A 27,527-nucleotide genomic window follows, 5' to 3' on the forward strand; every position below is an offset into this window, starting at 1 on the left:
TATATACCAAGTCATTAGTAGTAGTTATCTCTGGAGGAATTGAAATTTGCAGAGACTTTTCCTTTATAGAGTCCTATATTTTTAAATGTTTTAAAAAGAGCTTGTGAATTATTTATAGTTTTTCTATAAACACCTACCTATATTTTTGAATGATTTTGGAAGTATTTCTATGTGCTGATCCTGGAAATTAAATTGCTAAGTCAAAGGGTGCATATCTAAAATTTTGAGAGATACGTACTGCTAAATTTCCCTCTAGAAAAGTTACAGTAATTTTTCTCTTAGCAGAAATTTCAGAGACTGTGCTTCACCAACCCTCACCTACAGTGGGTGTTATGGTGGGTGATTATTTACATCTTTTTGTTTGTTTGCATTTCTCAGATTGTTGGTAAGGTCAAGGGGAATAGCTGTTTGAGAACCATAAGCTGTAGCAAACAGAACGCTCCACAGATTTATCTACCCTCTCCTCTTTTCTTCAGGGGGCAAGGCCAGTTTTGCATTCCAGGCTGTCCCCAAGCCCAAACACCATCTGCCCCAGTGTGGGACAGATTAGGCAGGTGTGACATTGCGATGGGAACTATTATTGTTCCGTGTCCATGTGAGGTGGCTGATGGGCTGTGAGTCACACCAAGAGTAGGCGATGGTGACATGCAGGCTGCTGCCTTCACCCCTGTGAACTTCAGAAGATGGGCACATCTTCCGTCGTTCTTCTCGGACCTCCACCAACACCCCAAAGGCATGCTTAGATGCCTCCCGGTCAGAGAAGCACTCAGAAGGGTGGCTAAGTTCCCAGGCAGGTGAATTCAAAGCGCAGCTCTGTTGTTCATGAGCCACGTGACTCTGATTCGGTTTCTTAACTGCTCTAAGACCTCAGTTTCCTCCTCTGTACAGGGGAGTTAATAAAAATACCTTAAAAAAAGCACCACACAGCACCGAGAATGCCGGAGTGAGTGGTCAGTGTCAGCCACTTGTTATTATTTAATTACCCCAAGCCATGGCTGTCAAAATCCCCGGTATTCAATTCCTCAAGGCCTTCATTTATTTGCACATTCATTGAGCACTTACTGCATGCAGGGCAGACAAATGTAAAAGATAGTCCCTAACATCAGAGAGCACCCAGGCTAGTTGTGCACCAAAAAAACCCAGACTCTTCCTATGGGGATTCGTGTTTCCTAAGGCAGAGGGGGTACAGGGCATGGGAGGAGCATTGTGCCACCACCAGATCAGGGAGCAGGGGAAGACTCGTTGGGAAATGATCCTTCAGGGTCTCTGGCATTTCCGCTAATTCTATGAGCAGATGCATTCATTGCCCCTTTATTCCAGACTATCTTTTCAGAGATGTTAGCACAGCGAGCAACCTTGGAAGACAGGAGATAGCTGTCCTGCCTTGGCTGAGGGTTGGTTTGCTTGCAGTCCATTATAAACAATTCAGTTTCTCTAAGCAGGACATTCCTCAGTGGGGATGCACCCCACTGTGGGCAGAGCAGCCACCTTGGCCCCTCCCTGTTGTCTCAATGGAATTGGAGGCAGGGGAATTGTGGAAAACATAAAGCTCCTGCGCTTTCTGTGCTGTCAGCAGTAAAGTCCTTTGACCCCAATCCAGAAGTCTCATGTCTTCCGCTGGCATCTATGAAACTGTGGAAGGCTCTCTTGTCACCTTGCAAGTAAATTCTCAGACCCTTCACACTTTTTGGCAGGCTTCCCAGAAGAAGTGGCAGTTAAGCTGTATTTTGAATGATGTCTAGGAATTCTCCATTGTGGGGAAGAAGGACCTTTCTTGCAGAAGGCTTCTTTGTTCAAAGTCAGGGAAGTGTGTGGAAATAAGAACATGTTTGAGGAACAGTCTGTAGTTGAGAATTCCACAGCTGGGAGTGTGCTTGAGAGAGCAGCAGATGAGGCTGGGGAGAGGCGGGAATTAAATCAGGAAGGGCTTTGAGAGCCCAGCCAAGGAGTTGGAAGTACATGCCGAGTTAGGAACACATCCTGCATCCGAAATGCTTTAACCCCTGTACTGTATGCGGAGTGTCCTGAGGCTCTGCGCAGTCCCTGGAGGTCCCCAGAGGAAAGAGCCAGGAAGATGGGGTTTGGGTGGCAGATGGATTGACGCAGACAGAGTTTTGCTCAATCCTGCTGAAGCTCGAGGCCTGAGTCCTTATGCCCTTCAAAGAGCGTGGCTTTGGAGCTTGGAATCTGGAAACTTTTAGTTAGAAGTGGAACACTCTGCTTTTGTGTGGTGCCAGTAGGCAGGCCAGATATGTAACAGTGATTGAACTTGGAAGCTCCTTAGGCTGAGGGCTGCAGGACAAGCCGTTTCTGTGGTGTCTGAGCAGCCTGGGCTGAAGAGCTCCCCCGGGCAGGTCTGTGGCTGCCCACTGCTCTCAGAGCCTGGGGACCCTCCAGACATGCCTGGACAGCATTCCCCAGGGAGCCTTTGCATCTGGCTGGATGGCACGTGGCCTGGCCCTTCCTTGATCTTCGGCATCATTTGGAAAAATTCCCAAAGCTTGTGAGTGCATTTTGTTTTATTTTTAAAATAATATCAAGGAGCACAATATTCCCTCATTTTTGTTCACTATGACACAGAAAGTGACCAGAGTAACCACCCCCTCTCCAAAGCTGCCTATTCTTCATGTTCAGGGTAAATGCTGGTAACAGTTCAGACTAACCTGTCAGTGATGTGATTAAGTGCTCCATCATAATTAGTGATCATAATGACTAATAATAATGGATGAGGATGAAGAACTGCCATTTCTAGGGGCCTTGCTATGTGCCAGGCCCTGTGCTTGGGATCTGACTGGCTTCCCCTTACGTAATCTCCATGACAACCATGCAAGGCAGATACCCTATTGACCCCATTTTATAGATAAAGTAACTGAGGCTCAGAGAAGTTATACAACAGAGCTTGGTGGCAGAGCCAGTACTAAGAGGAAAAAAACAAATCACATAGGTCTTAGCAATTCCTAAACTTCCAAAACCCATGCTCTTAATGGGACATTTTTTAAAGTTGTGATAAAATAAGTATACTGTAAAATTTACCATCTCAACCATTTTTAAGTATGTGGTTCAGTAGTAAATACATTCACATGGTGTGGAATCAATCTCTTTTCATCATGCAGAACTGGAATACAGTCCTCATTAAACAATAACTCTACTCCCTCCCTCCCTCACCCCTTGCCCCTGGAAAATGCCTTCTGCTTGCTCTCTCTATGTATATGACTACTCTACATACCTCATATGAATGGAATCACACCGTATTTCTCTTTTTGTGACCGGTTTATTTCACTTAGCACAATGTCCTTGAGGTTCATCCATGTTGTAACATATGTCAGCATTTCCTTCCTTTTTAAGGCTGAACAATATTCCGTGGTGTGTATGTGTGTGTGTAGTCATTTTGTTTCCATTCACCCATCGATGGGCACTTGGGTTGTCTCTACCTCTTGGCTATTGTAAATAATAATGCCATCAACATGGGTGTATAAATACCTCCTTGAGTCCCTGACTTCAATATTTTTAGGTCTATACCCAGAAATAGAATGGATGGATCATATCAGAATTTTGTTTTTAATTTTTTGAGAAATACCCCTACTGGTTTTCACAGAGGCAGCACCATTGCACATTCCCACCAATGGAGCATGAGGTGGGACAGTTTTTTACTTCTGGTTTCCATGATGGTAGGAACTAGGCAACTCAAGGACCCACACCTGAGCTGAAGAGCTGTACAAAAATCCCCGGGCTCTGCTGCCTTTGGTCAGAGCAGTGCCTTCTCAATACTGGTCCCAGTGCAGAGTGGCAGTCACAGTCTCAGGGGGTGTCCCAGCCTCTCCAGCCAACGTGCTGGAAACTGCCCCAAGCTCAGGCTCAGGCTGCATCTGGGAGATTCGTCTCTAGGAGCCAAAGATGTGATTTTTCTTTTGTCCATTAAAAATCTATGTCCCTCCCACTTCCCTGTGAGGGATCTGCAGACTCCTAGAGGCTCAGGTTGGGGCTCAGGCCTCCAGGGAAAGAGTTCTGTGGTGATGGTGGTGGTGGCAATTTTTAAATTCCCACCAGTGGTAGGGAGGGTTTCCTGGGACAAGGGCCAGAGGTCAGCTCCAATGGAGGCCTTGGTCATTCCCTCTCCCCCTCTGGGGTCAAAGTCAGGGTCTGTGGAAGGGGACTAGATCAGGATGGGGGTTTGGATGCAGAGGGACATGTTTAATGCTCTCAGGGAGTTCTCAGTCATGCCCCAGATCTGATGAGCTGAGCTGCTCTTCTAAATCAGGCAGGAATGTATACTTTGGTCCCATCCCAGGCGGACTGTGGGTAAAGTGATGGATAGGGATTGAGTCATCTGCATGTTTGCCCAGATCTCATTGCTCTGTCTAGACCTGTTGTCAGTTTCATTATTCACCTCTGCCTCCTGGAAGGGAAAGAATAAACAAGACATCTGGGTATGTTTCAGGGAGCAAGTGCAATGGGATTTGGAGTCTCAAGTGCTGCTCTGGGCACTGGTTCCTGCTCTGTGTAAGAATTTAGTCACTGCCCCAAGGCAAGTGAAAGTATCTGGCACTTAAAAGATGCTCAATAAATGTAAATTCTCCTTTCTGGCCCTAATTTCCTGGACCTTTGAGGGCTGGAAGCAGTAATTTATTGAATGTGAATGTGCTCAATCACCAAATATGTTTACTTTGTTACAAGGTTGCTCTTGCTTGAAACATAGTAACTGAGAAACTTTCTCAGGTGATGGCGACTAAGGAGCTAGACCACACATGGAGAGGTTATGTATTAAGACAGGCCTCCATCCAGAGAGAATGTAAAACAGTATTTCACCGAATTTCACAGAATTATAAATGGCAGAATTCACAGGGTTCTCTGAGCTTCTGTAGACCAGGGATAAGAACACATGGTACATACACTGCTACCTACCCACCACCATGCCTAGGGCGGACATCACTAATCAATTACAGTTCTTCCCTGTTCTGTTGCCTCAGAACTCGAGACAACACAGCACTTCAAGCACGTAATCACCTGGAAGAGCGCTACATCTGAGATCTACTTCTTACCCCTGCTTTACCCTACACCTCACATTTTAACAGAGGAGAAAACAGAGGTGGGAAGGTGCATCATTTTCTCCAAATCATGCAGCTGTTGGAGTTGGGACCTCATGTCCAGTCCATTTCAGTATTCAATACACTGTGGACCTGCAGTCTCCTGTTCAGGAAGCAGGGTCTAGGTGTCACCGTTTTTGTGATGTCTCATGAGAAGATTAGTATCAGGGAAGACATTCTGCCTAATGCTGAGAAAGATGGTGAACACCAATGGAGAAGGGTCTTCCGAGGCCCAGGGAGCAAAATCAGAAGTTCACAAAGTGGTGGCCAAAAATGTATAGATGACTGAGAGCCCTGGGAAGGCAGGGACTTCGTCTGTCGTGTTCACCTCTGTGTTGACACGAGGTTGGCGCTCGGTAGTTGAAGGAACAAATTTATGAATGAAGACTGTATGACCAAGGAGTGAATTGGGGAATATAAACAGAAGCAGAAATCCTTGAAGATAAGATTCAGCAAAGAGCTGCCATTAGGAGGATAATTTTTATTTGTTTGAAAAGTGGTTTTCTCTGTGTTTTTCTCTCATTCATTCATTCATTTATTTATCTGCATCAGTGATTTTCAACCTTTTCATGTCATGGCACACATGAAATAATTACTACAATTTTGCGGTACAACAAAATATATATTTTTTGCCAATGTGACAAAAAAAATAGTGTAATTTTGATTTACAAAAATAATAGTAATTACTGACTTCCAGTCAAGATGGAGGCATAGGTAGACATGCTTCACCTCCTTGTGCAACCATAGAAAGAATTATGACCAGATCTCAAAAACTAATAACACCCAGAACTGTCAGAAAATTGAGCTGTATGGAAGTCTGACAACCAAAGATTTAAAGTAGACATATTCACCCAGATGGGTAAGAGGGACAGAGTTGCAAAGACAAGTGGAGAGGTGATGTGGTGCAGAAAGGTGGTGGCAGCGGAACAGACAGGAAGGGCCAGCACAGTCTTAGAACATAAGCAAACCCATCTGCTCTGGGATTCACTACCAGGGCAGCAGCTGGAAGGGTGCCAGTCACACACAGGAACCAGGTAAAGTGACTGGAAATGGGGCGAGTGCCAGGCAAACCTCCAGAAGTCAGGTGGTAGCATTGTCCCCTCTCTGAGCTCTCCCCCCACACAGAGCCACAAAGCTGTGGAGTGGGTTGCCCCACCCTGGCAATTACCTAAGATCTCACCCCACACAATTTATAAGTGCCTTTGCTACATAGACCACACCGCTAAGAGGGAGTCAAAGCAACTCTACCTAATGCACCGAAACAGGGAGGCTGCCAAATGGAGGAGGTGAAGAAATATGGCCCAAATGAAAGAACAGAACAAAACCCCAGAAAAAGAACTAAGAGAAACAAAGATAACCAACCTATCAGATGCAGAGTTCAAAACACTGGTGATCAGGATGTTCAGAGAACTCCTTAAGTATGGCAACAACATAAAGGAAGCAATGAAGTTTACACTAAGAAAAATAAAAAATAATCCACAGGAAAACAACAAAGAAAGGAAGGAAGCCAGGATTCAACCAATGATTTGGAACATAAGGAAGAGAGAAACATTCAACCTGAACAAAAGAAACAATTTTTAAAAATGAGGATAGGCTTGGGAACCTCTGGGACATCTCCAAAAGTGCCAACATTTGAATCATAGGAATGCCAGAAGGAGAAGAGGAAGAGCGAGAAATTGAAGACTTACTTGAAAAAATAATGAGAGAAAACTTCCCTAATTTGGTGAAGAAAATAGACATATATGTCCAGGAAGCACAGAGAATCCCAAACAAGTTGGACCCAAAAAGGACCACACAAAGACACATTATAATTAAAATGCCAAAGGTTAAATATAGAGAGAATCTTAAAAGCAACAAGAGAAGAGAGTTACCTATATAAGAGTTCTCATAAGACTACCAACTGATTTCTCAAAAGAAACTTCTCAGGCAAGAAGTATTCAAAGTGATGAAAAGCAAAGACCTACAACCAAGATTACTCTGTCCAGCAAAGCTATCATTTAGAATGGAAGGGCAGATGAAGTGCTTCTCAGACAAGGTAAAGCTAAAGGAGTTTACCAGCACCAAGTCATTATTACAGGAAATATGAAAGGGACTTATTTAAGAAAAAGAACGTCAAAACCATGAACATTAAAAGGAAAAAAATTCACAACCACTTAACAACTGAATCTAAAAAACAAAAACAAACTAAGCAAACAACCAGAATAGGAACAGAATCATAGGTATGGGTATCATTTGGAGGGTTATCAGCTGGGAGGGGGAAGGGGGAGAAATGGGGAAATGGTGCAGGGATTAAGAAGCATAATCAATTGGTACAAAACAGACAGGGGGAAGTTAAGGATAATATAGGAAAGGGTGAAGCCAAAGAATGTATATGCACGACCCATGGATATGAACTAAGTGGGGTGGGATTGCTGGAGGGAAAGGGGGTACTGGGCAGAGGGGAGCAAAGGGGAAAGAAATTGGGACAAAACTGTAACAACATAATCAATAAAACATACTTAAAAACAAAACAAGCAAACAACCAGAACAGGAACAGAATCATAGGTATGGAGATCATCTGGAGGGGTATCAGTGGGGAAAGGGCAGAGGCGAGAATGGGGGAGAAAGTACAGGATTTAAGAAGCATAAGTGGTAGAAACAAAATAGACAGGGGGTTGTTAAGAATAGTATAGGAAATGGAGAAGCCGAAGAACTTATATGCACAACCCATGGACATGAACTAAGGGGGGGGGGGTGTTGCTGGAGGGAAGTGGGATACTGGGCAGAGAGGGGCAGAGGGGAAAAAATTGGGACAACTGTAATAGCACAGTCAATAAAATATACTTATAAAATAAAAACAAAAACAAAATTTAAAAAAAAGAATGACTGGCAAACTATGGTATTCAGATTTGAGTACTTGGCAGACATTTTCTCAAAAATTAATTAAGCAAGTCTGTCACTTCAAGGAAAACAATGACAGTATTATTGCCAATGATAAAATTGGAGCTTTTAAGTGGAAATAAAAATTTTGGAAAACTTAAAAAAAATAAGTACCTATCCTTTTTGCTCCAAAGTGACTTTAAAAAGTCAGGTGTGTATACACACACACACACACACATACATATATTGAATTACATATATACATATATACACATATATATGTATTTCCGGTACCAAGAATTAAGCAATCAGATGCAACCTGATTATGCAACATGACCAATAATATTCAACTCTATTATACATCCTATGTATTAACGGCTCACGACAGGGCATTGACACTAGATGACTATTGTGTTGGCTGTTGTCATTTTTTAATTTGACAGTCTAAGGGAAAATTAGTCAGTGCCCCTGACTAAATAGTCAGGTATTGCAGTCTTAAAAATTCTTGCAGCTCACCAGTCAAAAATCGCTGATCTATATTACTGAACATCTACCATTTGTTGGGCTGTATACTAGGTGTTTTTACATGTGTTCTAATCCTTATGAAACTGAGAAGTAAAAAGATGAGGACACTGGAGTTCAGAGAAGTTAAAGTCATGATAGAGGTTGAATCGAAGAACTGGAATATGAACCCGGATATAAATTTTGGCCTTTTCCATAGAAAGATATATTTGTAATAGAAAAAGTTATGAACATTTAGAGCCATGATTCTGGGTGGTTCTGAAGAGGTTAGCATGAGTTTTGCACCACCTGGTTATGTTCCTGTCGTTTATATCAAGTCATTAAACACCCACCTCTCCCAAATGCCCCAGATGAAGCACCAAGAAACACAGGGATCATTCCGTCCCTGGGAGAGCATATCAGAGGAGGGTGGTTGGACCCTGTGGAATCTCTCACCCACGTTTGCTCTCACCAATGATCGGAATGAGACCTGCTGCCCCTCAAGAGGGACGTCTGAACCATGGAGAAGGAGAACTTTAAGTGGGTGGCATGTGCTCCTATCTGAGAAGTTGGCCACCGACACATTTCAGTGATGTGATGTGATGTGGCAAATATAGCCACAGGGAAACAGCCTGAATTTTCCATGGTCTCATAATTCAGAGCCTCCCCACAGAGGAAGCAGACACGAAAGGCAGAAAGAGCCTGTTGCCTCATGAGTGGTGGTGAGGATGGAACACGTTTCAGCTGGAAGATAGAGGAGGACCTGTGGCCCAGGCTGGCGGGTCCCCCGGTCTCTCAAGGTGGGCAGAGGCCAGCAGGCTCCATTGCAGGCCCTGAAGCAGCGGGACGTGGGTTCAGCCACACAGGCACCGGTCCCCACCCAGCACCCTTTTGCCTTCACTGTGCTTCCAGGGCCCCATCTTTCTGTCTGCAGAGACCTCCTTCCCCAGACAGAACACACACCCTGTAGCAGAAAGGCCACCCCGAAGGCCAGTAATCATGCTCGGTGCCTGTCTTGGCAGAGCTTCTCCGCTTCCCTGACAGTTTTGCTAGGATTCAGAGGAAGGAATGAGGACTAACATTCACTGAGCAGCTACTATGTACCAGGTACTGTGTGACCATTTCATATAAACTCTCTCCTTAACTCTTACCCAAACCACCGAAACAGGGGATACTGGTCCCACTCTAAATAAATGTAAGCACAGAGTGATTTGCCAAAGTCACACAGTTAGTAAGTGGCAGAGCTAGGGTTTGGAAATAAGTCTTTCTGACTCTAAAGTCTAGATTCTTGCTGTGTAATACTACCTTACAAAAGGGTCCGATGGGAAAGTCGCTGATAGTCATTGAAGGTCTGGCAAATGCCATGGTCTATGGATACACTTATCACCCTTAATCTTCCTGGCAACATCATTGGTTGGGTTTTATCATTCCCATTTTACAGATGAGGAAACTGTGGCCCAATGATCTTAAATACCTTACCCAGGCTTGACCAGCAAGAACTGAGAAAGGAAGCAAACTTAGCCTGGGTCTTGGCTTGTAGAGCTGGAGCAGACGGGGTGGTATGAGTGGGTTCTTGGTGCTGGCATGTCAGCAGGCAGCGCTGGAGCCATTGTGATGGTGGCTGGCTCCAAGGTGTCTGGGGTGTCTCCAGGTGCCCAGACCACCTTCCCTACACCACTGCACACAGCTGAAGCTTTCGGTGCTCCCCACCAAAGTGAAGCAAATAAGACGTGGCTGCTTGGCAGCTAAATGAGGCCAAAGCATGTTTTTCTATGCCTGAAACTCATTAAGGCTTTTTTCATGCTCATTAACATAAATGGCTCAGCTTGAAAGGTTTAACAATTCCACAAGTCCCCTTTTCAGTCCTCACTGTGGTAGAACTTTGTGGGCAATGCTGGGGGGAGACAAAGAATCATTAGTGAGGGCAGGAAAGAGGCCAGGCCTGAGGGATTTGGAAGCTCACAGGAGACCCAGGGTGAGTGCCAGGCTGTTTCCCCACCCAGCAGCCTGGCAGGGAGCTGGAAAGGTGACTTTTTTTCTGCAAAGGGAAAACCAACTTTGTGTTTGTTTTGTGTTGATTTAAACTTTCTTCTTCTTCTTCTTCTTTTTTTTTTTTTATAGAAAACTGAAGGAATTCTTTGAGATGTAGTTTGAAAAGTGGGTGATAGATTACAGGCACTAAAGCAGTGGTTCTTAACCTTGGATGTGCCTCAAAGCCACCTTCTTAACGTGGATAGAATCCTGGGAAATAAATGCACCCTTGTTTTCACTGACTTTTACACTAAAGAAGCACTTCCTCCAATCTGCAAAACAGGCAACAGACCACAGTGTTACTAGCAGTTCCCTTGTTTCCAAGAGCATTCACAGGTCTCTTCACATCTCTTACTGGAGTTGCTGATGCCTTTACATACCTTTTATGCTCATCACAACCTAGAAAGTAAGATCGTTGTCACACCTGCCAGTAGATCTTACTATTCAGCAAGTGCGTAAGGAAACCCGTAAAACACTGTATCTCAATTTGATAACTATACTTCAGTGTGATCAATTTTCTTTGTAATCTTGTGTTTTCCTTTCTTCATCTGAATGCATTATTCTGAGCAGGGATCTTTGTGTAGCTGCCGTAGGGACTATGGCCAGTGCGCAGTGCCCACACTGGGGCCTCCTGGTCATTCAGGTTTAGACGCGGCCTCTTGGCAGTGGGGAAGTTGTTGAAGGGAATCAGTCTGCTGCATTCCCTGGAGTGGGATCGCCACCGTTGTAGATGGGACTTGAACCCGTTTTCCCAGGTAATACCAACCTCCATTCGGGTGTTTTGGATCCTAAGGACTGTGAAGACCCACTTGCAGGAAACTAAAGTTTGAACAAATTCTGGTCACCGGCAATGCTGGGGCCATCTCAGAGGCAGGAGTGCACAGGCAGCCTCGAGTCTGCTGTCTGACCCCTGTGTGGCGCAGGTGGGAAGCCTATAGACTCCCGCTGCCTAGGACTGCAGTGGAGGCTGGGGGCCTTGGCTGCAACTTGGAAGTGTGAGGTTGCCTTCCCAGGCGACTCCTGACTTCCTTCTCACTCCCGAGGCCTGTTTTAACAATGGCCTGGCTGGAGGACACAGGCAAGATCCCTGGTGGGAGGTTTTTAATAGGTCTGGGGTTGTGGATCCCATGCCACACCCCCAGAGCCTATTTTTGCTCAGAGGAGATTTCACCTGCTCCTCTGAAGAGCCCAGCCCCAAGCTACGGGGTGGACAAAGAAGAGAAGAGAGATCTAGGCTTCATCACTCCACAGTGCTCTCCAGTAAATATGCCTAGGGACTGAGGGTCAGAATGCCAGACTCAGAAACTACATCTTCTATATTCACCATTTCTAAGAGCTAAGAGTAAGGAGGGATGTGATACATTTATAATTTTTTCTTCCCAAGGCAAAAAATAAGAAAAGAAAGAAAAAGCAATTTGAAAGGGTTGGGTTAGGCTAAGACAGCTTACTAAGAAAAGAGTAAAAAAGAAACCAACTGAGTAAATATGGAGAAACTATCTTCAATGATGCAGGGAGGATTCTTAAGAGCTTTTTGTAATAGCTGAGAAGCGTAAGCAGACATGTGTACCCTAATGCTGAAACCTACCCCATTTCTACCCTTCACCTTCTGCATTATTCTTTCCCTTGAATGAATGAAGGAATCACACAGCCAATCGTGTGAACAGTACCAGGCTTGCTGGGTGCAGGTGAATGATGTGAGTGTGACTAAGTTTAATGCTACTAATTTCTTGTTTGAAGTAAAGTGATTTCATGAGGATGGAAACACAAAGCTGTAGCTACCCCACAAGGCCCGGATGGGACCCCATTTGCAATAGTCACATCATCATCCTGGCCTGGAACCCAAGGCACAGGCCATGGTGTCCCCTAGTCTGGAAGCAGAAAGACCCAGAGCACTGCTGCCATGGCAACGGCTCTGCTGCCCTCCAAGGCCAAACACTATTTATCTGCGGCAGGTGCCAGCACTGAGGGGAGCTCCATTTCTGGTGGCATGTGTTGCAAAAAGTGTCCAGAGCCTGGCGGGACTAGAGGCAAAGGGATGCAGAACACAATGAAGATGTGAGCCAAGCAGCTATTTCAGCCCCAGACCGGAGGAGGAGGAAGAGGAGGAGGGTGGCTGAGATGTGCCTGAGATGGCTGAGTTTGTGCATAAAAGATCAGAAGAGGTAAAGCTGATAAAGCCCATTGGACGAGTGACAAAAAGCTTGTGAGAAACAAGAGCCAAGACCTGCCTTCCCGTACATTCCAGGCATGACTTCCTGGAGCTGTCTCCTAGGAGACCTATGGCAGTGACATCCCAGGCCCCTCTCTCCCTGGGAGGGCCATCCTTGTTCCCAGGAGGACTGGCCACGATTCTCCATGAATCTCCTCCTGAATGCTCACCACTCATTTCCCAGAACATTTATTCTAAAAGAGAGAAAGCATAAAGACCCTCCCGATGGGCCTCCCTTCCAGCACCATGGGGTCAAGGCTAGGGTTGCAGAGGGTAGCCTCCTCCTCAGAAACCACCTCTAGCAGGTGACCCTGCAGACTCCACATCAACAAGGACTGATACTTTATGAAAAATCACTTGGTTTCATAGTAGCCCTGCCAGACTCTGGGACAGTAAGAGGGGGAGTTGTCCATCCAAGGAAAATGGCATCAAACCTGCTTGGCCAAAGAGACCATAGAGTGAGCAAGACCAGAGAGGGTCAAAGTGAAGATGGAAGAATTTGTGACATCAGCCCCTGAGCTATAAGGTGACCAAGCAGAGGAGTGTGGAGTTGGCCTCCCTGCTCTCAATGACTGCTTGAGACGACTGAGTGAAAAATGCCCCGGCCTGAATCTTGGCTTTCTCAGTATGAGTCCTGACAAGTCTTATAAGCACCTGTTGGTCCTTTGAGCCCGAACATATTCCTGTTTTTACCCACCTTTTACTGGGGAGGATTCTGAGAGCGGGGGGAGGGGGTAAGGAGTCAGGTGCCAGTTGCCCAGCAGGAAGAGCCAGGGAGGGCTTCACTGGGGAGGAAACATTTGTGCTTCTCCTTAAAGATGAACCAGTGAGCATTCTAGAAGCAGGGACCAGGCCTGGGCCTTGCGGGTGGGTCAGAACAGCAGGCCTGAAAGCAGGTTGGAGGCTGACCGTGAAGGGCTCTGTATGTCATGCCAAGCTGGGAGCCAGGCTGGTTGTCTGAAGGTTGCTGACTGAGCGAGAACGAAGCCTTGGGAAGTCGCTACTGTTGAGGGCAGGTCATGGGTCCCAGGTGCCCCCAGTGATGGAACCTCAGGCCCCCTCTCCCCCGTCACTGGAGGACACACCCTTGCTCCACCCTTGTTGCTTTATCTTGCCAGTGTCACAGAGGCAGCCTGGCCCTTGAGGGCAGCCTGTCCCCTCCCAGTAGGTGTTGACTGAATTAGTGTAACCTCCGCTGGAGCAGCTTTCAGAACAATTAAGATTAGGGACCTGCGTCGTCAGGTTTGTGGTTTAGGAAAATAATTTGGGCTGCAGCGAGGAGCCTGGGAGCGAGGGAGAGAGGCTGATGTCTGGAGCCCAGCCTCTGCTACCACAATTGCGAGGTGCTGCAGATCTGGCGCCCTAACGTTGCTGGTGCTTTCAAATCCGAAGCTCCTGTCCGGCCCTTGTCTTGAACAGCAGCTCTGGGTCCTCGGTGTGTCTGGTGGATGGCAGAACCAGGCCCAGTGGTCCTCCACGTCTGCCTTTGGAATGGGGGATGCAAGCTGTGCAGACCCAAAGCCCCCCGGAAACATGGGTAGGGGAGAGGGTAGAGAGGGCTCCCTCCACTGCTTCTCACTCTGGAGGGGTGCTAGCACTCATTGGTTAGAGGGGACTTGGGCACATGAAGAAGTTTTCTTTGAAATTAAATGTGGTGCAGCTTTGCCAAAGGCAGCGTCACTCAGACTAAAGGAAAGCATTGGGAAGTCCTGTGAGTGTGGCCTGGCAGCGGGACAGGGTCCCTGGAGGAGGGAACAGGGCCTGTTCTGGGACTGGCCTGCTCTCCATTCCTGAAGGTCTTCCCAGGAGGCTGCTGAGGAGCCAGGGCTCCCAGAGGGTGGGATCTAGGGGCTGCGTATGTTGGGGGAGGGAGCAGGAGGAGAGGGAGAACTGCAGGACTATTTTCTCGAATGATCCTGGCCCTCAAGGGCTGGGAGTGAGCGGTCTCCGTACCTGGGATGCCCAGACCAGCTGGAGGATGCTTTCTCCTCTTTCGGGGCTGTGTGACTTGAGGGAGGAATAAACTGGCTGCAGCAGCCCCAGGAGACACAGGCTTCTGCAGGCACCAGGACTTAAGGATAATAATAGCTGTTCTCGGCTCCTGGCTCCTGCCTGGGTTTTTCCATAGGTTAAGCTCTGCATTGTGGGTTAGGCCAGAACCTGTGGCAAAATTTGGGGCCCCTGCCTGCCCTGTGCTGGCTGGAAGTTTCTAGAGCAGCCTCCAGGAGGGACTGGGGGTGCCCTGCTGTGTGAGAGACAAATGTGTGTTTTACAGATTCCTGGGACTGGCCTGCTTTTAAGGTCAAAAAGGGTTCTGAGGAACCTGAAAACCTGACTCAGACTGTGAATGAAGAGGGAACTTCCTGCTGCTCTTGCTCAGCACTTCTCCTGGCCCTCTAGGCACCTGGGACCGGGACCCAGCCTTGGGGACCATGCCGCCCCTCAGAGGCAACTGGCAGCCCCTGTCTCCTGCCATCCCCATAGGCCTCCTATCCACAGTGTCCCCTCCTGCCCGCTTCCTAGTTCCCCAGCCACCAGCTCCCGGGGTTGCCCTGATCTCCACAGAGCGCTGGGAGGGTTTGGCAAGTGCCAGCCCTGCCACTTCTCACCCGTGACCTTGGACAGTGACTTCCTCTCACAGCCTCGCTTCCCTTATCTATAAAGTGGGGCTTCTCCTGCCCACCTTGGAAGACAGTGAGGAGGAGGTGATGGGTGCCAAGGTGCCAAACACCCAGAGGCCATTGAATTGTATTGGTTTTTTCTTGCCCCTTACATGCCTACTTGTCCTCCTTGGTCAGATGGCCAGTCTGGGTCCCCTGTAGTTCTGTGTGACTGTGCTCTTCCTCCTGCCTTCCCCCCATGGCATAGGGCTTCCAGGTGAAGCAGGTGGTTGTCTGGTGCTGATGGGACAAGAGCCCTGCCTGGAGTGACGTTCTGAACCTTGTCAATAGAAAAGGCATTCATTACTAGAATGAGATCCACTGACCCACACTTAAACTTGGAAGGTTATTCAAGCCTTCCCACAGATACCTACTGAACTCCTGCTGGGAGCTAAGCAGTGCAGATAGAGGTGCGCCCTGGGGTTTAATCCTGGGGGCCAGGCACTGTCCCAAGCATGTACATACTCTCTCTTTTAATCTCTGCATGAGGTCCTTCATTTTGCAGAAGAGGAAACTGAGGCACAGAGAGGCTCAGTAATTTGCCCTAGATCACCCAGCATGTAAGTGAACCTGTTTTCAAGCCTGGCACAGGCCTCAAAGCCCTAGTCTTGCCCTCATGCCACCCCAGGTACAATGGGCACCGCGCAGCCTCGATGGGGTGGAGGAAACACAGGCATGACCCAGCAGTGGTGAATGCAGCAGCAGAGCTGGAGAGAGGTGTGGGAGGTGACCCCACCTTCACCAGGTGGCCCACTGTCAAATCAAGGCATTTGGTCCCCACAGTCCGCTCTTCTTTGTGTGACCCGCTCTGCTCAGGAGGGCCAGGGTCAGAGAACAGCCCTGCGTCTGGGAGGGACATCATTTACTTCACAGCCTGTACCATCTGCCCATCCTGGGGACGTTCAGGGTCTGGCACCACCACCACCCCATGCCTGGGGCCAGAAATGACCGTCCACCAGAACCTCCAGTGACCAGAGTGTAGGACTCAAATGCCAGAGCTTGGAGCTTCATGGCTGATGGGGGGGCTCCCCCAGGAAACCCTATTCTGGTTTCTGGGTTGAGCATCCTTCAGAATGTTCCAGCATCTCCCCACCAGCCTCCCTCTGTCACCTCCCCCAGGCAGATGCTGAAACTGAGGAGCAGAGGCTGGATGTGTGTGGAAGATACGAAACAGAGGAGATTGGGGCTACGGGCTGTTGGGGGCAGGGCAGTATTAGATTCCTAGGGCTATGGTAACAAAGTGCCCCAAACTGGGTCACTCAGCAGAAATGTGTGTCTCCCAGACCTGGAGGCTAGAAGTTTCAAACCAAGACGCTGGCAAGCTGGTCCCTCTGAGGCCTGTGAGGGAAGCACGTGGCCAGGCCTCCCTCCTGGGCTCATAGATGGCTGTCTTCTCTCCCTGTCTTCATGTCGTCTTCCTTCCACAGGTGACTGTGTCTGCCCGAATTTCCCCATGTTACACGGACACCAGGCATATCGGAGTAGGGCCCATCCTGATGACCTCATCTTAAGTAATTACAACTTCAGTGTCTCTGTCTCCCACTAAGGTCACCTTCTGAGGTACCAAGGGTTAGGATTTCAATATATGACTTTGGAGGAACACAATTCAACCCCTAAATGTATATTTGGAGGCAACAGGGTGCAGCAGAAAGAGTGAGCCTTGGCTTAGGGGTCTGAATCTTGGGTTTGAATCTTAGGTCTTTAAACTCCATCAATGACCTTGGGCTCTGAGTCTCAATTTCCTTATCTGCAAAATGGAGATTGGTCAGTGGTTCCTCTCTTCATCTATTCATGCCTCTTTTATTCTTTTAATGGGTGGCCACCATGGGCATGCACACGCTGGGGAGATGCAGTCGGTGGCTGACCTCAGAGGGAGGCTGTGAGGATCGAAGGGCCGACCAAAGCCCGAGCAGGTGCAGGCACCCAGCAGGTGCTCACTGAGCATTCACTGCAGCTGTCCTCACCTCAGCTGCAGTGTGCAGAGCTCTGAGGGCTGGCAGGCTGTAGCTGGTGGCAGTGCCCAGGCCTCTGGTTCATGTACCCTCACTCCTTCCCCTGAAGACAGTCTTTCCAGAGCCCTGGGCTCAAGAGGAGGCTGCGGCCAGCCCAGCCCTGCAGAGAGGTCCACCCACGTGGCGTCCTCCTTCATTGGGCCTCAGGAGAACAAGGATGTCTGGGATTCCTGATGAGTGTGGGCAAAGTGCCCCTCACCAATTTGAGAAGGGAGCATGGCAGGCGAAGGGCCACAGAGAAGCTGTGCCCCACCTGCCCCACACGTAGATGCGAGGACAGCCTCTCAGGGGTCAGGTGCTGTTTTCTTTCTTTGGGTTCCTGCCTCCTCAGAGCCGCTCTCCTCTGATAGACTCTGAACAGGAAAATCAAAGACGCAGAACAGTCCCTTGCCATTTTCCACTGTTTCATGATAGTTCAAAGCACCAGGGCCATTTCCAGGCCCAGCATTCTGGGGCTCTAGCAAGAGCTTTCTAAATATAGCTCTCTCCTGGGGACAGCAAAGACACTGTCCTCTGAATGGCTTCAGCCCTGATGGCCAGCCTCAGGCTGTTGGTCAGCCTTCTTTACCAGGATGGAAGGGAGGAACGGGGACAGATAGGAAGTGACTGGAAAAACAGGGACTAGAGAGGAGCTGCTGAAGCCAGTTCATAAGTGACACCAAGACCCAGACATCCAGGGTCCATGGCCTCGGCCCTGAGTTCCTGCTTTCTGTCTGCAGGGATGTGTGGGGCTCAGGGCATCGCCCCAGGCAAGTCCTGTCCCTGAGGGGACTGATTAGTGCTGAAGGGGAAGAAAAGTGATCTTCCCAGGAGGAGATGGAAAGAGCCTGACTTGAGAATTGGACCAACTGGCTTCAACTCCCATCTTCACCTCTAAGCTGAGTGACTCTGGGCAGATCCTTCACCTTAAACCTCAGCTTCCACATCTGTGAAGTGTGGATAATAAGACCCCAAACTAACAACCTTACTGTATGGGAAGCCTGGTCTTCATACAACGAAAGGTCACTCTGTCCCAGGGACTTTATTCCTATGGGCACACAGGCTACTGTATCCAGACATGCTCTGAATACAGATAAGTTGGAGCTAAATGTGACATCATCCCCAAGTGTGGACAAGGAGAGAGATGGAGAGTTGCCGGTGGAGACATTAACCCCTGCTTGGACCTGCCTTTCTGCTAACAAGCTGGTCCTCTGGCAGGGGTGCTCCCTGGGGCACTAGGTCACATGGCTATTAAGTGGCAAAACCAGGATTCCAAGTTTGTGCTCTTTTGGCCTCTAGGGTTCAAGCCTTGGAGTTCCAAGGTTTCCAGTACGATCACAAGTCTCAATGAGCTTTCGCAGGGGCTGCTGGGAATGCACATCCCCAAGAAACAAGCCTGAAGATTGTTAGAACAAAAGCACTGAACTCACCTACCAGACCTTATAGTAGCAAAATCATGTCAGCAAAGCAAACCAGTAGCTTTAGTGTACTTCAGCTTTTCAAAAGTCTTTAGCAAGGTTCCCTGCCAAAATATTTTGCATACCTAGAAGAAAAATTAATTGCTTCACTGTGGCTTTGCAGGGAATGCTTTGTCATATGTAAGAGCCAGTGTAGGGACAGAAAAACGTTCCTAAGGATGAATGTGTATTTTTCTTATGGAGAATTATAAACAGTAGGCTCTCACAGGGATTAGTGCTACAAAGTCTTAGCTAATATATATATTTTTAAATTAGAGATCTGGAAGAGGAAGCATATAGTGAAAATCCTAAGTCAACAGGATTCTTGGGAAATGAGAATTCAAATTAATGGAATTTGTGTGTGTTTTGCTTTCGTTCCCAAATCATTGCTAATGATCAGCATTTTGTTAGTCTGTTTGCCACAGTAATGTACAAGTGATTTTATCCATTCAACACATATCTGGCACGTGGCCCTTTGTGCCAGGCTCTGTGAATATTGTTATTCTGTTTTACAAAAGTGCGACTTCATGATTCTTCCACTTGCTTTTATTTACTGATGTAAACATCACAATGCAAAGAATAGCCTCCTTCTTCTTCATGTCTGCCCGGTGTCATTTCCCCATGAAATGACTATGCCACATTTTAATCAGTTCCCTCTTTTTGAGCATTTCCATTATTTCTGGATTAGAAATAATATAAGATACCCTTAGACACCCCTGTACTCAGATATTTGTACATGTGGACATGAGTTTCTGAGGATAGTCACTTGGAAGGGAAATTGGGTCAAAGTATACATGCATTTAAATTTTGATAGATTCTGATGCATTGCCCGCAAAAAACACCTAGTTCCATTTTAGTACTCCCAAAGTGTCAGGCACTACCCATGTCCTCAAATCCCTACCAGCATCGGATATTACATTAGTTTCCTATTGCTCCTGTAACAGCTTACCATACATTTAGTGGTTTAAAAATAACACAAATGTATTATCTTACGGTTCTATAAGTCGGAAGTCTGGCGGGAGCCCCTCACCGATGGAAATCAAAGTGTTGGCCCAGCTGTGCCCCTCCTGGAGGCTCTAGGGGTGATTCTGTTTCCTGGCCCATGGCTCTTCGTCTTCAAAGCCAGCACAGTCTGGACCACTGGTGGAATCTTTCCCACATGGCGTCGCTCTGGCTGTTCCTGCCCCTCTTCCGTCTTCAGAGCCCCTTAAGATGACGTGAGACACACCTGGATTATCCAGGATTCTCTCCTTATCATCAGGACAGCTGATTAGCAACCTTAATTCCATCTGTGACTTTATGTCTACTTGCCATGTAGCATGACATGTCCATAGGTTCTAGGGACTCGGATGGGGACATTTGGGGGGGGGGGCGGTCAGTATTCAGTATTCTGCCTACCACAAATATTATCAAACTTTCTAATTGTTTTCATTTAAGTGAAAACATGGTATTCTGCTCTGTTAAGTTGCATTTTCTTGGTTATTGGTGAGGTTAAACATCTTTCTGTGTGTGGAGAGGAAAAGCAATTTTTATTGGGTATTGTCTGTTTATACCCTCTGTCTCCTTTTTTACTGAGTTGCCTTTTAAACAGAAATGAATTATAAATTCCTTGAGGGCGAGGACTTTCTCATATTTGTCCCAGTGCTTCAAAGTGTGGCCGGGTTCAGAGGAGAGGCTCGACGCCAGCGGGCCTGGGCCTCGGCCCTCCCTCCCTCCCTTCCCATTCGTGTGCTGTTCTGCTCGGGAAGAAATGCCAGGATGCTTCCAGCTGAACTGGCAGAGTTGAGTCTGTGTCTCGGGCAGCGTGGTGGCTGAGACAAAGCTTGTCTTGTTGTTTACTTACAGCCCAGTGGACTTGGGCCATATAGGCTCTGGGGTCAAACAGACTGAGGGCCCAGCTCAGCTTTTGACTTGGGCAACCCTTTTGCCTCCCTGCCCCGCCCCCAATACTGACCCTTAGTTTTCTCACATGTAAAAACAGTGATGGTGGCATGCTGACATTTTAGGGCTACTGGCATGGGAACAGGGACAAGCCCCGACTCCTTTGAAGGGGGGACCCTGCTTGCCACAGTGATCAGTGGGCTAACATGAGTCAGACTCTGGAGAGACAGAGAGAAGAGCAATTTTTGGTCATTTTGCAGGGCGTCAGGCAATGTGCTCTCCTTTGACACTTTGAAAGAACTCAGTTCTTTTCAGTGATGCTCGGTGTCAGCCTTTGTTTTTCCTGGAGTCCCTGGTGCCGAGTGGTGGCTTGTACCACCGTCTCCAAGTTGATCTCTTCCCCATCATCCTTCAGAGGGGGCGTGGGAAGCTGGTGTCCAGTGGGGTGGATAGTCTTTCTGGCTGGGCAAGCCTTGCTTGGCAAGCAGAGCAGGACCCTTCGTCTGAGGTGTGCCAGGCTGGGGGTCAGTACCAGGGCTGGCGTTGCAGAAGCCAAGCCTGCAGCCACCCTACATCAAATGCCCACCCTCTCATCCTGCAGTGTTGGCCAGGGTATACCCAGATCTGGACCAGGGGCACTAGCACTTCCCAATGACGGAGCTAATGAATTCCCTAAGCTGCGTGGCCAGGCTCCCTGCTGACCCCAGCCTACTCACATGTTCTGGCCCTCGGGGACCCAAAGGCCCTGCTGGTAGTCTCCCCGCCACCCCCCTGAGCACTGCTGCCTCAGTTCACAGAGCAGAGTGGGGACTGGTCTGGACCACACAGGCCAGGGCCTGCTCATCCAGGCCTTCTTTCAGGTGGAGCACACCCCAGTCGGAGTTGCGGAGGGTGCGGGGGGGGGGGGGAGGTCCCTCCCTCCCCCTAGAACCTTCTGTAAGGTTTGCTAGGGCCCCAGAGTCCCTTCCTGAAAATCTCAGATGACGGCACCCAGAGCCCTGAGCCCCTTCTCCTGGGGGCTAGTGGTGGAAGGAGTCCCCCTACCCTGAACTAACTGCAGTGTCTTGGGGGGCCTGTTGGCCTCTCTGAGCCCCCATTTTCAGCATGCAACATGGGAACAGTCATCCCTACGGCTGCCTGCTGGAGGCGTCACAGGTGGATTCAGGATGGTGGTCCTTGTCACGGCCTCCCTGCTTCTCCTGCCCTTCGTTCCTTGGCAACTGCCAGTTCCGAGGTCTGAGCTGACACAGGCCTGCTCCTCCTGCGACCTCCCTCTCTGGACCTCAGTGCTGGACAGATTCCCTTCCTTCTCTCCCCCATTTCTCCAGTCAAGTGGGGGTGGACACCAGGAGAAAGCACCTGGGCTGGTGGGGTGCCAGCCGCACCCTCCTGCCTTTTGCAAGCTGGCAGCTGCCTTTGTCGGTCACTCAGACCCAGGACCCTGAGGGAGGCTCCCTGTGGCCACCCTTTTCCTTCTCAGTCAGCAGACCCTGCTGAGGCCCAGCCCCGCCTGTGCAGCCACTGGGTTCTGGAACTCATTAGCTCTTTTTATTAAATCCATCTGCTCTGTGCTGAAGAACAGCCCCGGGTCTCTGTGCTTCCCAGCCTGGGTGTGAGGGGAGGCTGCACACAGAGGCGATTGTGTGAACTGGGCACAGCATCCTAGGGGGCTGAAGCCTAGCCATGCATGTGGGTGACGGCCCTGCCAGTGTGGGGAGTGGGTGCTGAGGAGTGAGCCCCACAGGGCTGCGGGGGAGGGGTGTCTGGAGACTGTTTCTGAGCCCTGAGCCTGGTTGGGGCTGAGACGGGGGATAAATACAGCTCTGCCCTTTTCGGGCATGGTGGGCTGCTAACTTGCCTTTCCTGATGAAGCTGTCCCCCTAAACCCCCCAGGAGTGCATCATTGACGAGGACTGCGGGCCCCACAAGTACTGCCAGTTTGCCAGCTTCCAGTACACCTGCCAGCCATGCCGGGACCAGCTGACAGTGAGTGTGTCCAGAGGCCCTGGGGCCATGGGGGCCCAGCAAAGAGCCCTGGGGGACAAGGCCAGCAGCTCCATGTTCTTGGCTGGGCTTCCTGGAAGCCTCCCATGGAGCTCCACCATGTCCCTACTTGGAAGAGCCTCTCCATGCTGGCCAGTGGGGCTGACTCCTGCGGTGACCAGGAATCCGCTTGCAGGCCTGCTGCCTCAGGGGTGACAGGAGGAGGCTCCACACCTGTCCCTTCCCCTGGGAAGGCCCGTCCCAGTAGACACAGCCAGCAACACCGCTGCAGCCCCTGGTCAGGGAAAGGGCAGTCTCCCCCGTCCTCCTGGCCTGCAGCGCACCGGCCAGATCTTTCTCCCGACCTGCCCCATCACAGAGGGCACAGGGGGGCCAGGAGGAAGCCAGAACACTTCCCTGATGGGGATTTTTCAGAGAAGCATGAACTGCAGGAGCAGGGATTCTCCCTCCACCCAACAGATGTTTGGGAAAAGCCATCTGGCCTCACAGACTTTTCTTGGCCTTTTTCATCATTAAGACAGTAATACAGCACAGTAACAAGTTTGGAAAATAGAGGGCTTCTTACTACTACCCACCCCGTCCCCCTCTGTGATCAGGAGCCGCAGTTGTCCCTCCCAGCCTGTCCTGCTGGGTGCCATCATTGAGCATAGCTGCGGGGAACCTACTTTGTTCTCTAATTGCCGTTCCCCGTGTGTGACTTCAGGCCCACGGTTCCCACGTGCCTGACCGTGCATTTGGCCTTCCTGGGCTCGGGCCTTAATGTAATCAGCTTATAAGAATCCCCTTGCTGCCTGCATCTGTGGGCCCTAGGCCACCTTCCTTCCTGACCTGGGGACCCAATACGAAGGAGGCAGGGCACAAGTCTGTGTGTGAGCCACAGAGACAGGCTACATCCTTTACAGGCAAAACCACAGGCTGTGGAGGAAGACTCAGAGCCATGCATCCCCCGCCCCGTGCCATTTTCCCAGGGTTCTGACCCTTCATGTCTGCCTTACCAGCCCTGCTCCCATGACTTCTGTGGACCCCCGCCCTGACCGAGGGCCCCAGGTCCCTGCACCGTGCAGTGGGATGATGTGGGTCAGCTCACCTGCGGTGTCCCCGGGCTCTCCCAGGTCTGGGAGTCACAGGCTGCTGTGTTGTTCCATCTCTAGCTCTGCACCCGGGACAGTGAGTGCTGTGGGGACCAGCTCTGTGTCTGGGGTCACTGCACCAAAACAGCCACCAAAGGCAGCAACGGGACCATCTGTGACAACCAGAGGGACTGCTACCCTGGGCTCTGCTGTGCCTTCCAGAGAGGTGGGTAGTTCCCTTTTGGGTGCAGGGTAAGCCCCGTCCCAAGCTCCACCCTCCCACTCCACCTCACTCCCTCGGCTGAGGTGGCACCTGGCACCTGGCTCCTGTCCTGTTTCCTGTGAAATGAATGGCCCCTTTCCACTCCGCCCCCCCAGTCTGCCATGCTCACTGCCCCTTCCAGGTGAGGTCAGCTCAGGCACAACCCCCCTCCCACAGGTGTTTCTGAAAACCTCTCTCTTAGCCAGCCTCCCCATCCCTCTGTCCACCTGGTACTGGCTACTCCTGCAATTTTCCTCAAGGATGGCTTTCTGGCCCTCACTCCTCTGGGAGCTGTAGCCACTCCTGATCTGTCACTTTAGTTACACTCCCAGACCACCTTCCACGCCTTGGCCCGCTCCAGCTGACCTGTCCTCCTCTCTTCACTACTCCTCAGCCTGTTTGGGAACCTTACTGCCCCAGCCTGAGCCCAACCCCAGGCTGTTGTTGGTGCTGTGCCCCAGCCTTGAGCACCTTTCTTCCATTCTTAATCTCTCCAGACCTTGGGCCTCAAAATCCAGCACAAGCCCACCTCTTCCACGCAGTCCTCCTTAATGGCTCCGGCCCTGCCAGCTCACTCTCTCTTAAGCCTATACTGCCATTCTCATTTCCTCTCATTCCACTTCTTCAATCCTAATGTCCACACTGGGGTTGAGGGTGGAAAGGGGCAGGCTGCATCCTGTTTCTCTGCTGCCTCCTCCTAGCGCCTACCTTGGTGCTAGGGCACAGGGATGACTTTGGCTGGTTCTAGGCCTGTTGTTTCCTGTGTGCACACCTCTGCCCGTGGAGGGTGAGCTCTGCCATGACCCCGCCAGCCGGCTTCTGGACCTCATCACCTGGGAGCTGGAGCCTGATGGAGCTTTGGACCGTTGTCCATGTGCCAGTGGCCTCCTGTGCCAACCTCATAGGTGAGGCCTCACCTGTCTTCCCTGTCAGCGGCCAAGGTGGGATGAGATGCCACCAAATGGGGACTCAGGAGCAGGGGCAGGGGGGAAATGTGGATTCTGTTTAGGATAGGCTTGATATGAATGAAGTGCCCTTGGGTCTTCCAGACAAAGGGCTTCAATAGAGGGGGGAGACCTGTAAGACAAGGGCTGAGGCAAAGGTGCAGCCTGCGGCACAGAGTCAGGGCTCATCTAGATGGTGGTGGAAGCCCTGTGAGTGGGTGGTCTGGGAAGGGGGCGTGGAGGGGGCAGCGCTGAGGCCTGAGGGGAGCCCAGGCCCATTACGACAAAGGACACATGGAGAAGGGGCCGGCCAAGGTGGCTGAGTAGGCACAGTGAGGTAGGAGGGAAGCCAGGACAGCTGGCCCCCAAGGTGGAGGGCACCAGCAATGGCGGGAAGCTGCCGAGAAACTGACTGCGCCATGGCCATTTCTCAGTGTGCACCTTCCTGGACCTCTCAGCAGCCGCTGCTCGCCCTTCCCTGGCAGCAGAACCCAGAATGGCTGGGCCGAGGACCCCCTCCCTGCCCCACAGGCCCCGGGCGCCCCACAGGCAGGCGTGGGAGATGAGATGGTGAGGTCCTATCCCACTGTCCAGGGCTGCTCCTGCCTGGAGGCCCGGAGGGGCAGCCCTGCACATTCTTAGACCCCGTGTCCTCAGGGCCTGCCCCTGGGACACCGAGCCCAGGGCGGGTCACAGGAAGACAGACCTGCCCCGAGGGTTGGGGGGAGCTGCTCCTCGAGTACATTCTCCAAAAGTGAGCCTCCCCCAGCAACCTTCTCTAAGGCAAGATGTTGACAGGAAGGCAAGACTGTGGAAGAGATGTTAGAGGAGGCGTGAAGGTGAGACTGGGAGACACACCGGCAGCAGCAGGAGGCGGAGCCTCCGTCTCACGCCCAGGCTGCCCGTGTTGAGCCCAGCTCTGCCCTGACGTGGAGATGTGGCCCTCTGCTAAGCCACAGCCCCGTCTCTCCCCAGCCACAGCCTGGTGTACGTGTGCAAGCCGACCTTCGCTGAGAGCCGCGGAGAAGACGCAGAGAGCCTGGTGCCCAGAGAGGCCCCCAGCGATTATGGAGAGGGCGGCTTCATCAAGGAGGTGCGGCAGGAGCTGGAGAACCTGGAGAGGAGCCTGTCAGTGGAAATGGCTCTCGGGGAGCCCAATGCCCCCTCTGAGCTGCTAGACGGAGGAGAGATTTAGACCCAGGCTTGTTCTCGGGTAGACGTGCAATAGAAGTAGTTAATTTATTTCCCCAGCTGTGTCCTCTAGGTGTTGGCTCACCAGACTTTTTCCATGGCCTCTTCCCAGAACACTTTCCCTCTGGCTTGAAACAAAATGAGGTGCTGCGCACTCATCCAGCCCCCCCACACTGCACACCACGCTTCACAGTTCTGGTGCCTGCGGAAGCCAGCAGCTCTGGTGTGGGGGTGCAGGCAGAACAGGGATGCTAATCTGGTCCAAATTATTGGACGCTTTGCCTCTGCTGGTTGGCAGATGGCACATTTCATTTTGTCCAATGTCTCCCGGGAGGGGTTGGAAGAGGATGCAGAATTTCCTCGTGACGGGTTTTGGGGAAATGTTGATGCTTATACATGGGGCATAGTGTGCCCTAGTCTGCAAACATGAACCTGGCGAAATTACAACAAGTGAATTTTTCACGCAGTTCTTCGCATGGGCATAGGTAAGCTGTGCCTTCAGCTGCTGCAGGTGAAACATGCTGCTCATTCATTCAGCTTTTCAGCAGTCTCTCAGCTCCTACCTCTGTGCTGGGTACACAGTTTCACATCCACGATCAAGTCATGCTGTCACCACAGCCTGGTGGAGGGAGCGTTGTTCTCTCCAACTGTCAGCAACGCAGAGGCTCAGAGACGTCTCGTTGCTTGCCAAGTCACACAGCTAGTGAAGACCAGAGCAGGATTTCACCCAGGTGTGACTCCAAGCCATGCTCATCCCGCTACTCCCCACCACTCCCCACCATCCTTGGTGCCACCAGAAGTACCCCCTAAAAAGAGAAAGAATGAGGTTTTTCTTTTTCTGAGGCACATCTGGAGTTCAGGTCAAACTAGTTCACACATCTCTGTAAGAGTCAACTTCTACTCTTAGAAACAGCAGCATTCTCCTGAGTGTGGGAGCGGCCATCCTCCTAGTGGTGACAAGTGGTATTGACACCGTCCACCAGGCAGTTAGTTACCTACATTAGTAACTGAAGGTATACGATTGGAGCATAATATTTAAGTTAACTTGCCAGAGATAGTACTTCGGTTATTATAGGGCCAGGATTATAAAAGAAATTGGCAAAATCACTTACCAGCAACTGTAGACCATGATCAACCATACGGAGAAACTCAAACCGCGCCAGGCTCTGTGAAATATGGTTGTAATATCCACAGAGAGCACTGAACTGTATGCTGTTCCACAAATGACATTTTCAGGTGTCATGGACTGTTTCCATCGTGAATGCATCCAGTTATTACATTTTAAATTTGCACACGATTGTATAAGCATGCTTTCTTCAAGTTTTAAATTATGTATAAACACATACGTTGCATTTAGAAATGAAGCATAAATCACTTAAACTT

At 50.0% G+C, this 27,527-nt stretch overlaps 1 protein-coding gene across 1 annotated transcript in view; it reads left to right on the forward strand.

The window, feature by feature from the left end:
• DKK3 (dickkopf Wnt signaling pathway inhibitor 3) overlaps positions 1-27,527 on the forward strand; it is a 44,358-nt gene extending 16,831 nt beyond the window's left edge. The window contains exons 5-8 of the mRNA XM_090264027.1: positions 22,567-22,659; positions 23,829-23,973; positions 24,758-24,914; positions 25,929-27,527. Of these exons, the coding sequence (XP_090120153.1) occupies positions 22,567-22,659; positions 23,829-23,973; positions 24,758-24,914; positions 25,929-26,148 (615 nt within the window). The 3' untranslated portion in view covers positions 26,149-27,527. The remainder of the gene's footprint in view (positions 1-22,566; positions 22,660-23,828; positions 23,974-24,757; positions 24,915-25,928) is intronic.

The sequence above is a fragment of the Furipterus horrens genome, unplaced genomic scaffold, assembly GCF_987537825.1.
Source record: "Furipterus horrens unplaced genomic scaffold, mFurHor1.1.pri manual_scaffold_2, whole genome shotgun sequence".
In the NCBI taxonomy this organism is placed as follows: domain Eukaryota; kingdom Metazoa; phylum Chordata; class Mammalia; order Chiroptera; family Furipteridae; genus Furipterus; species Furipterus horrens.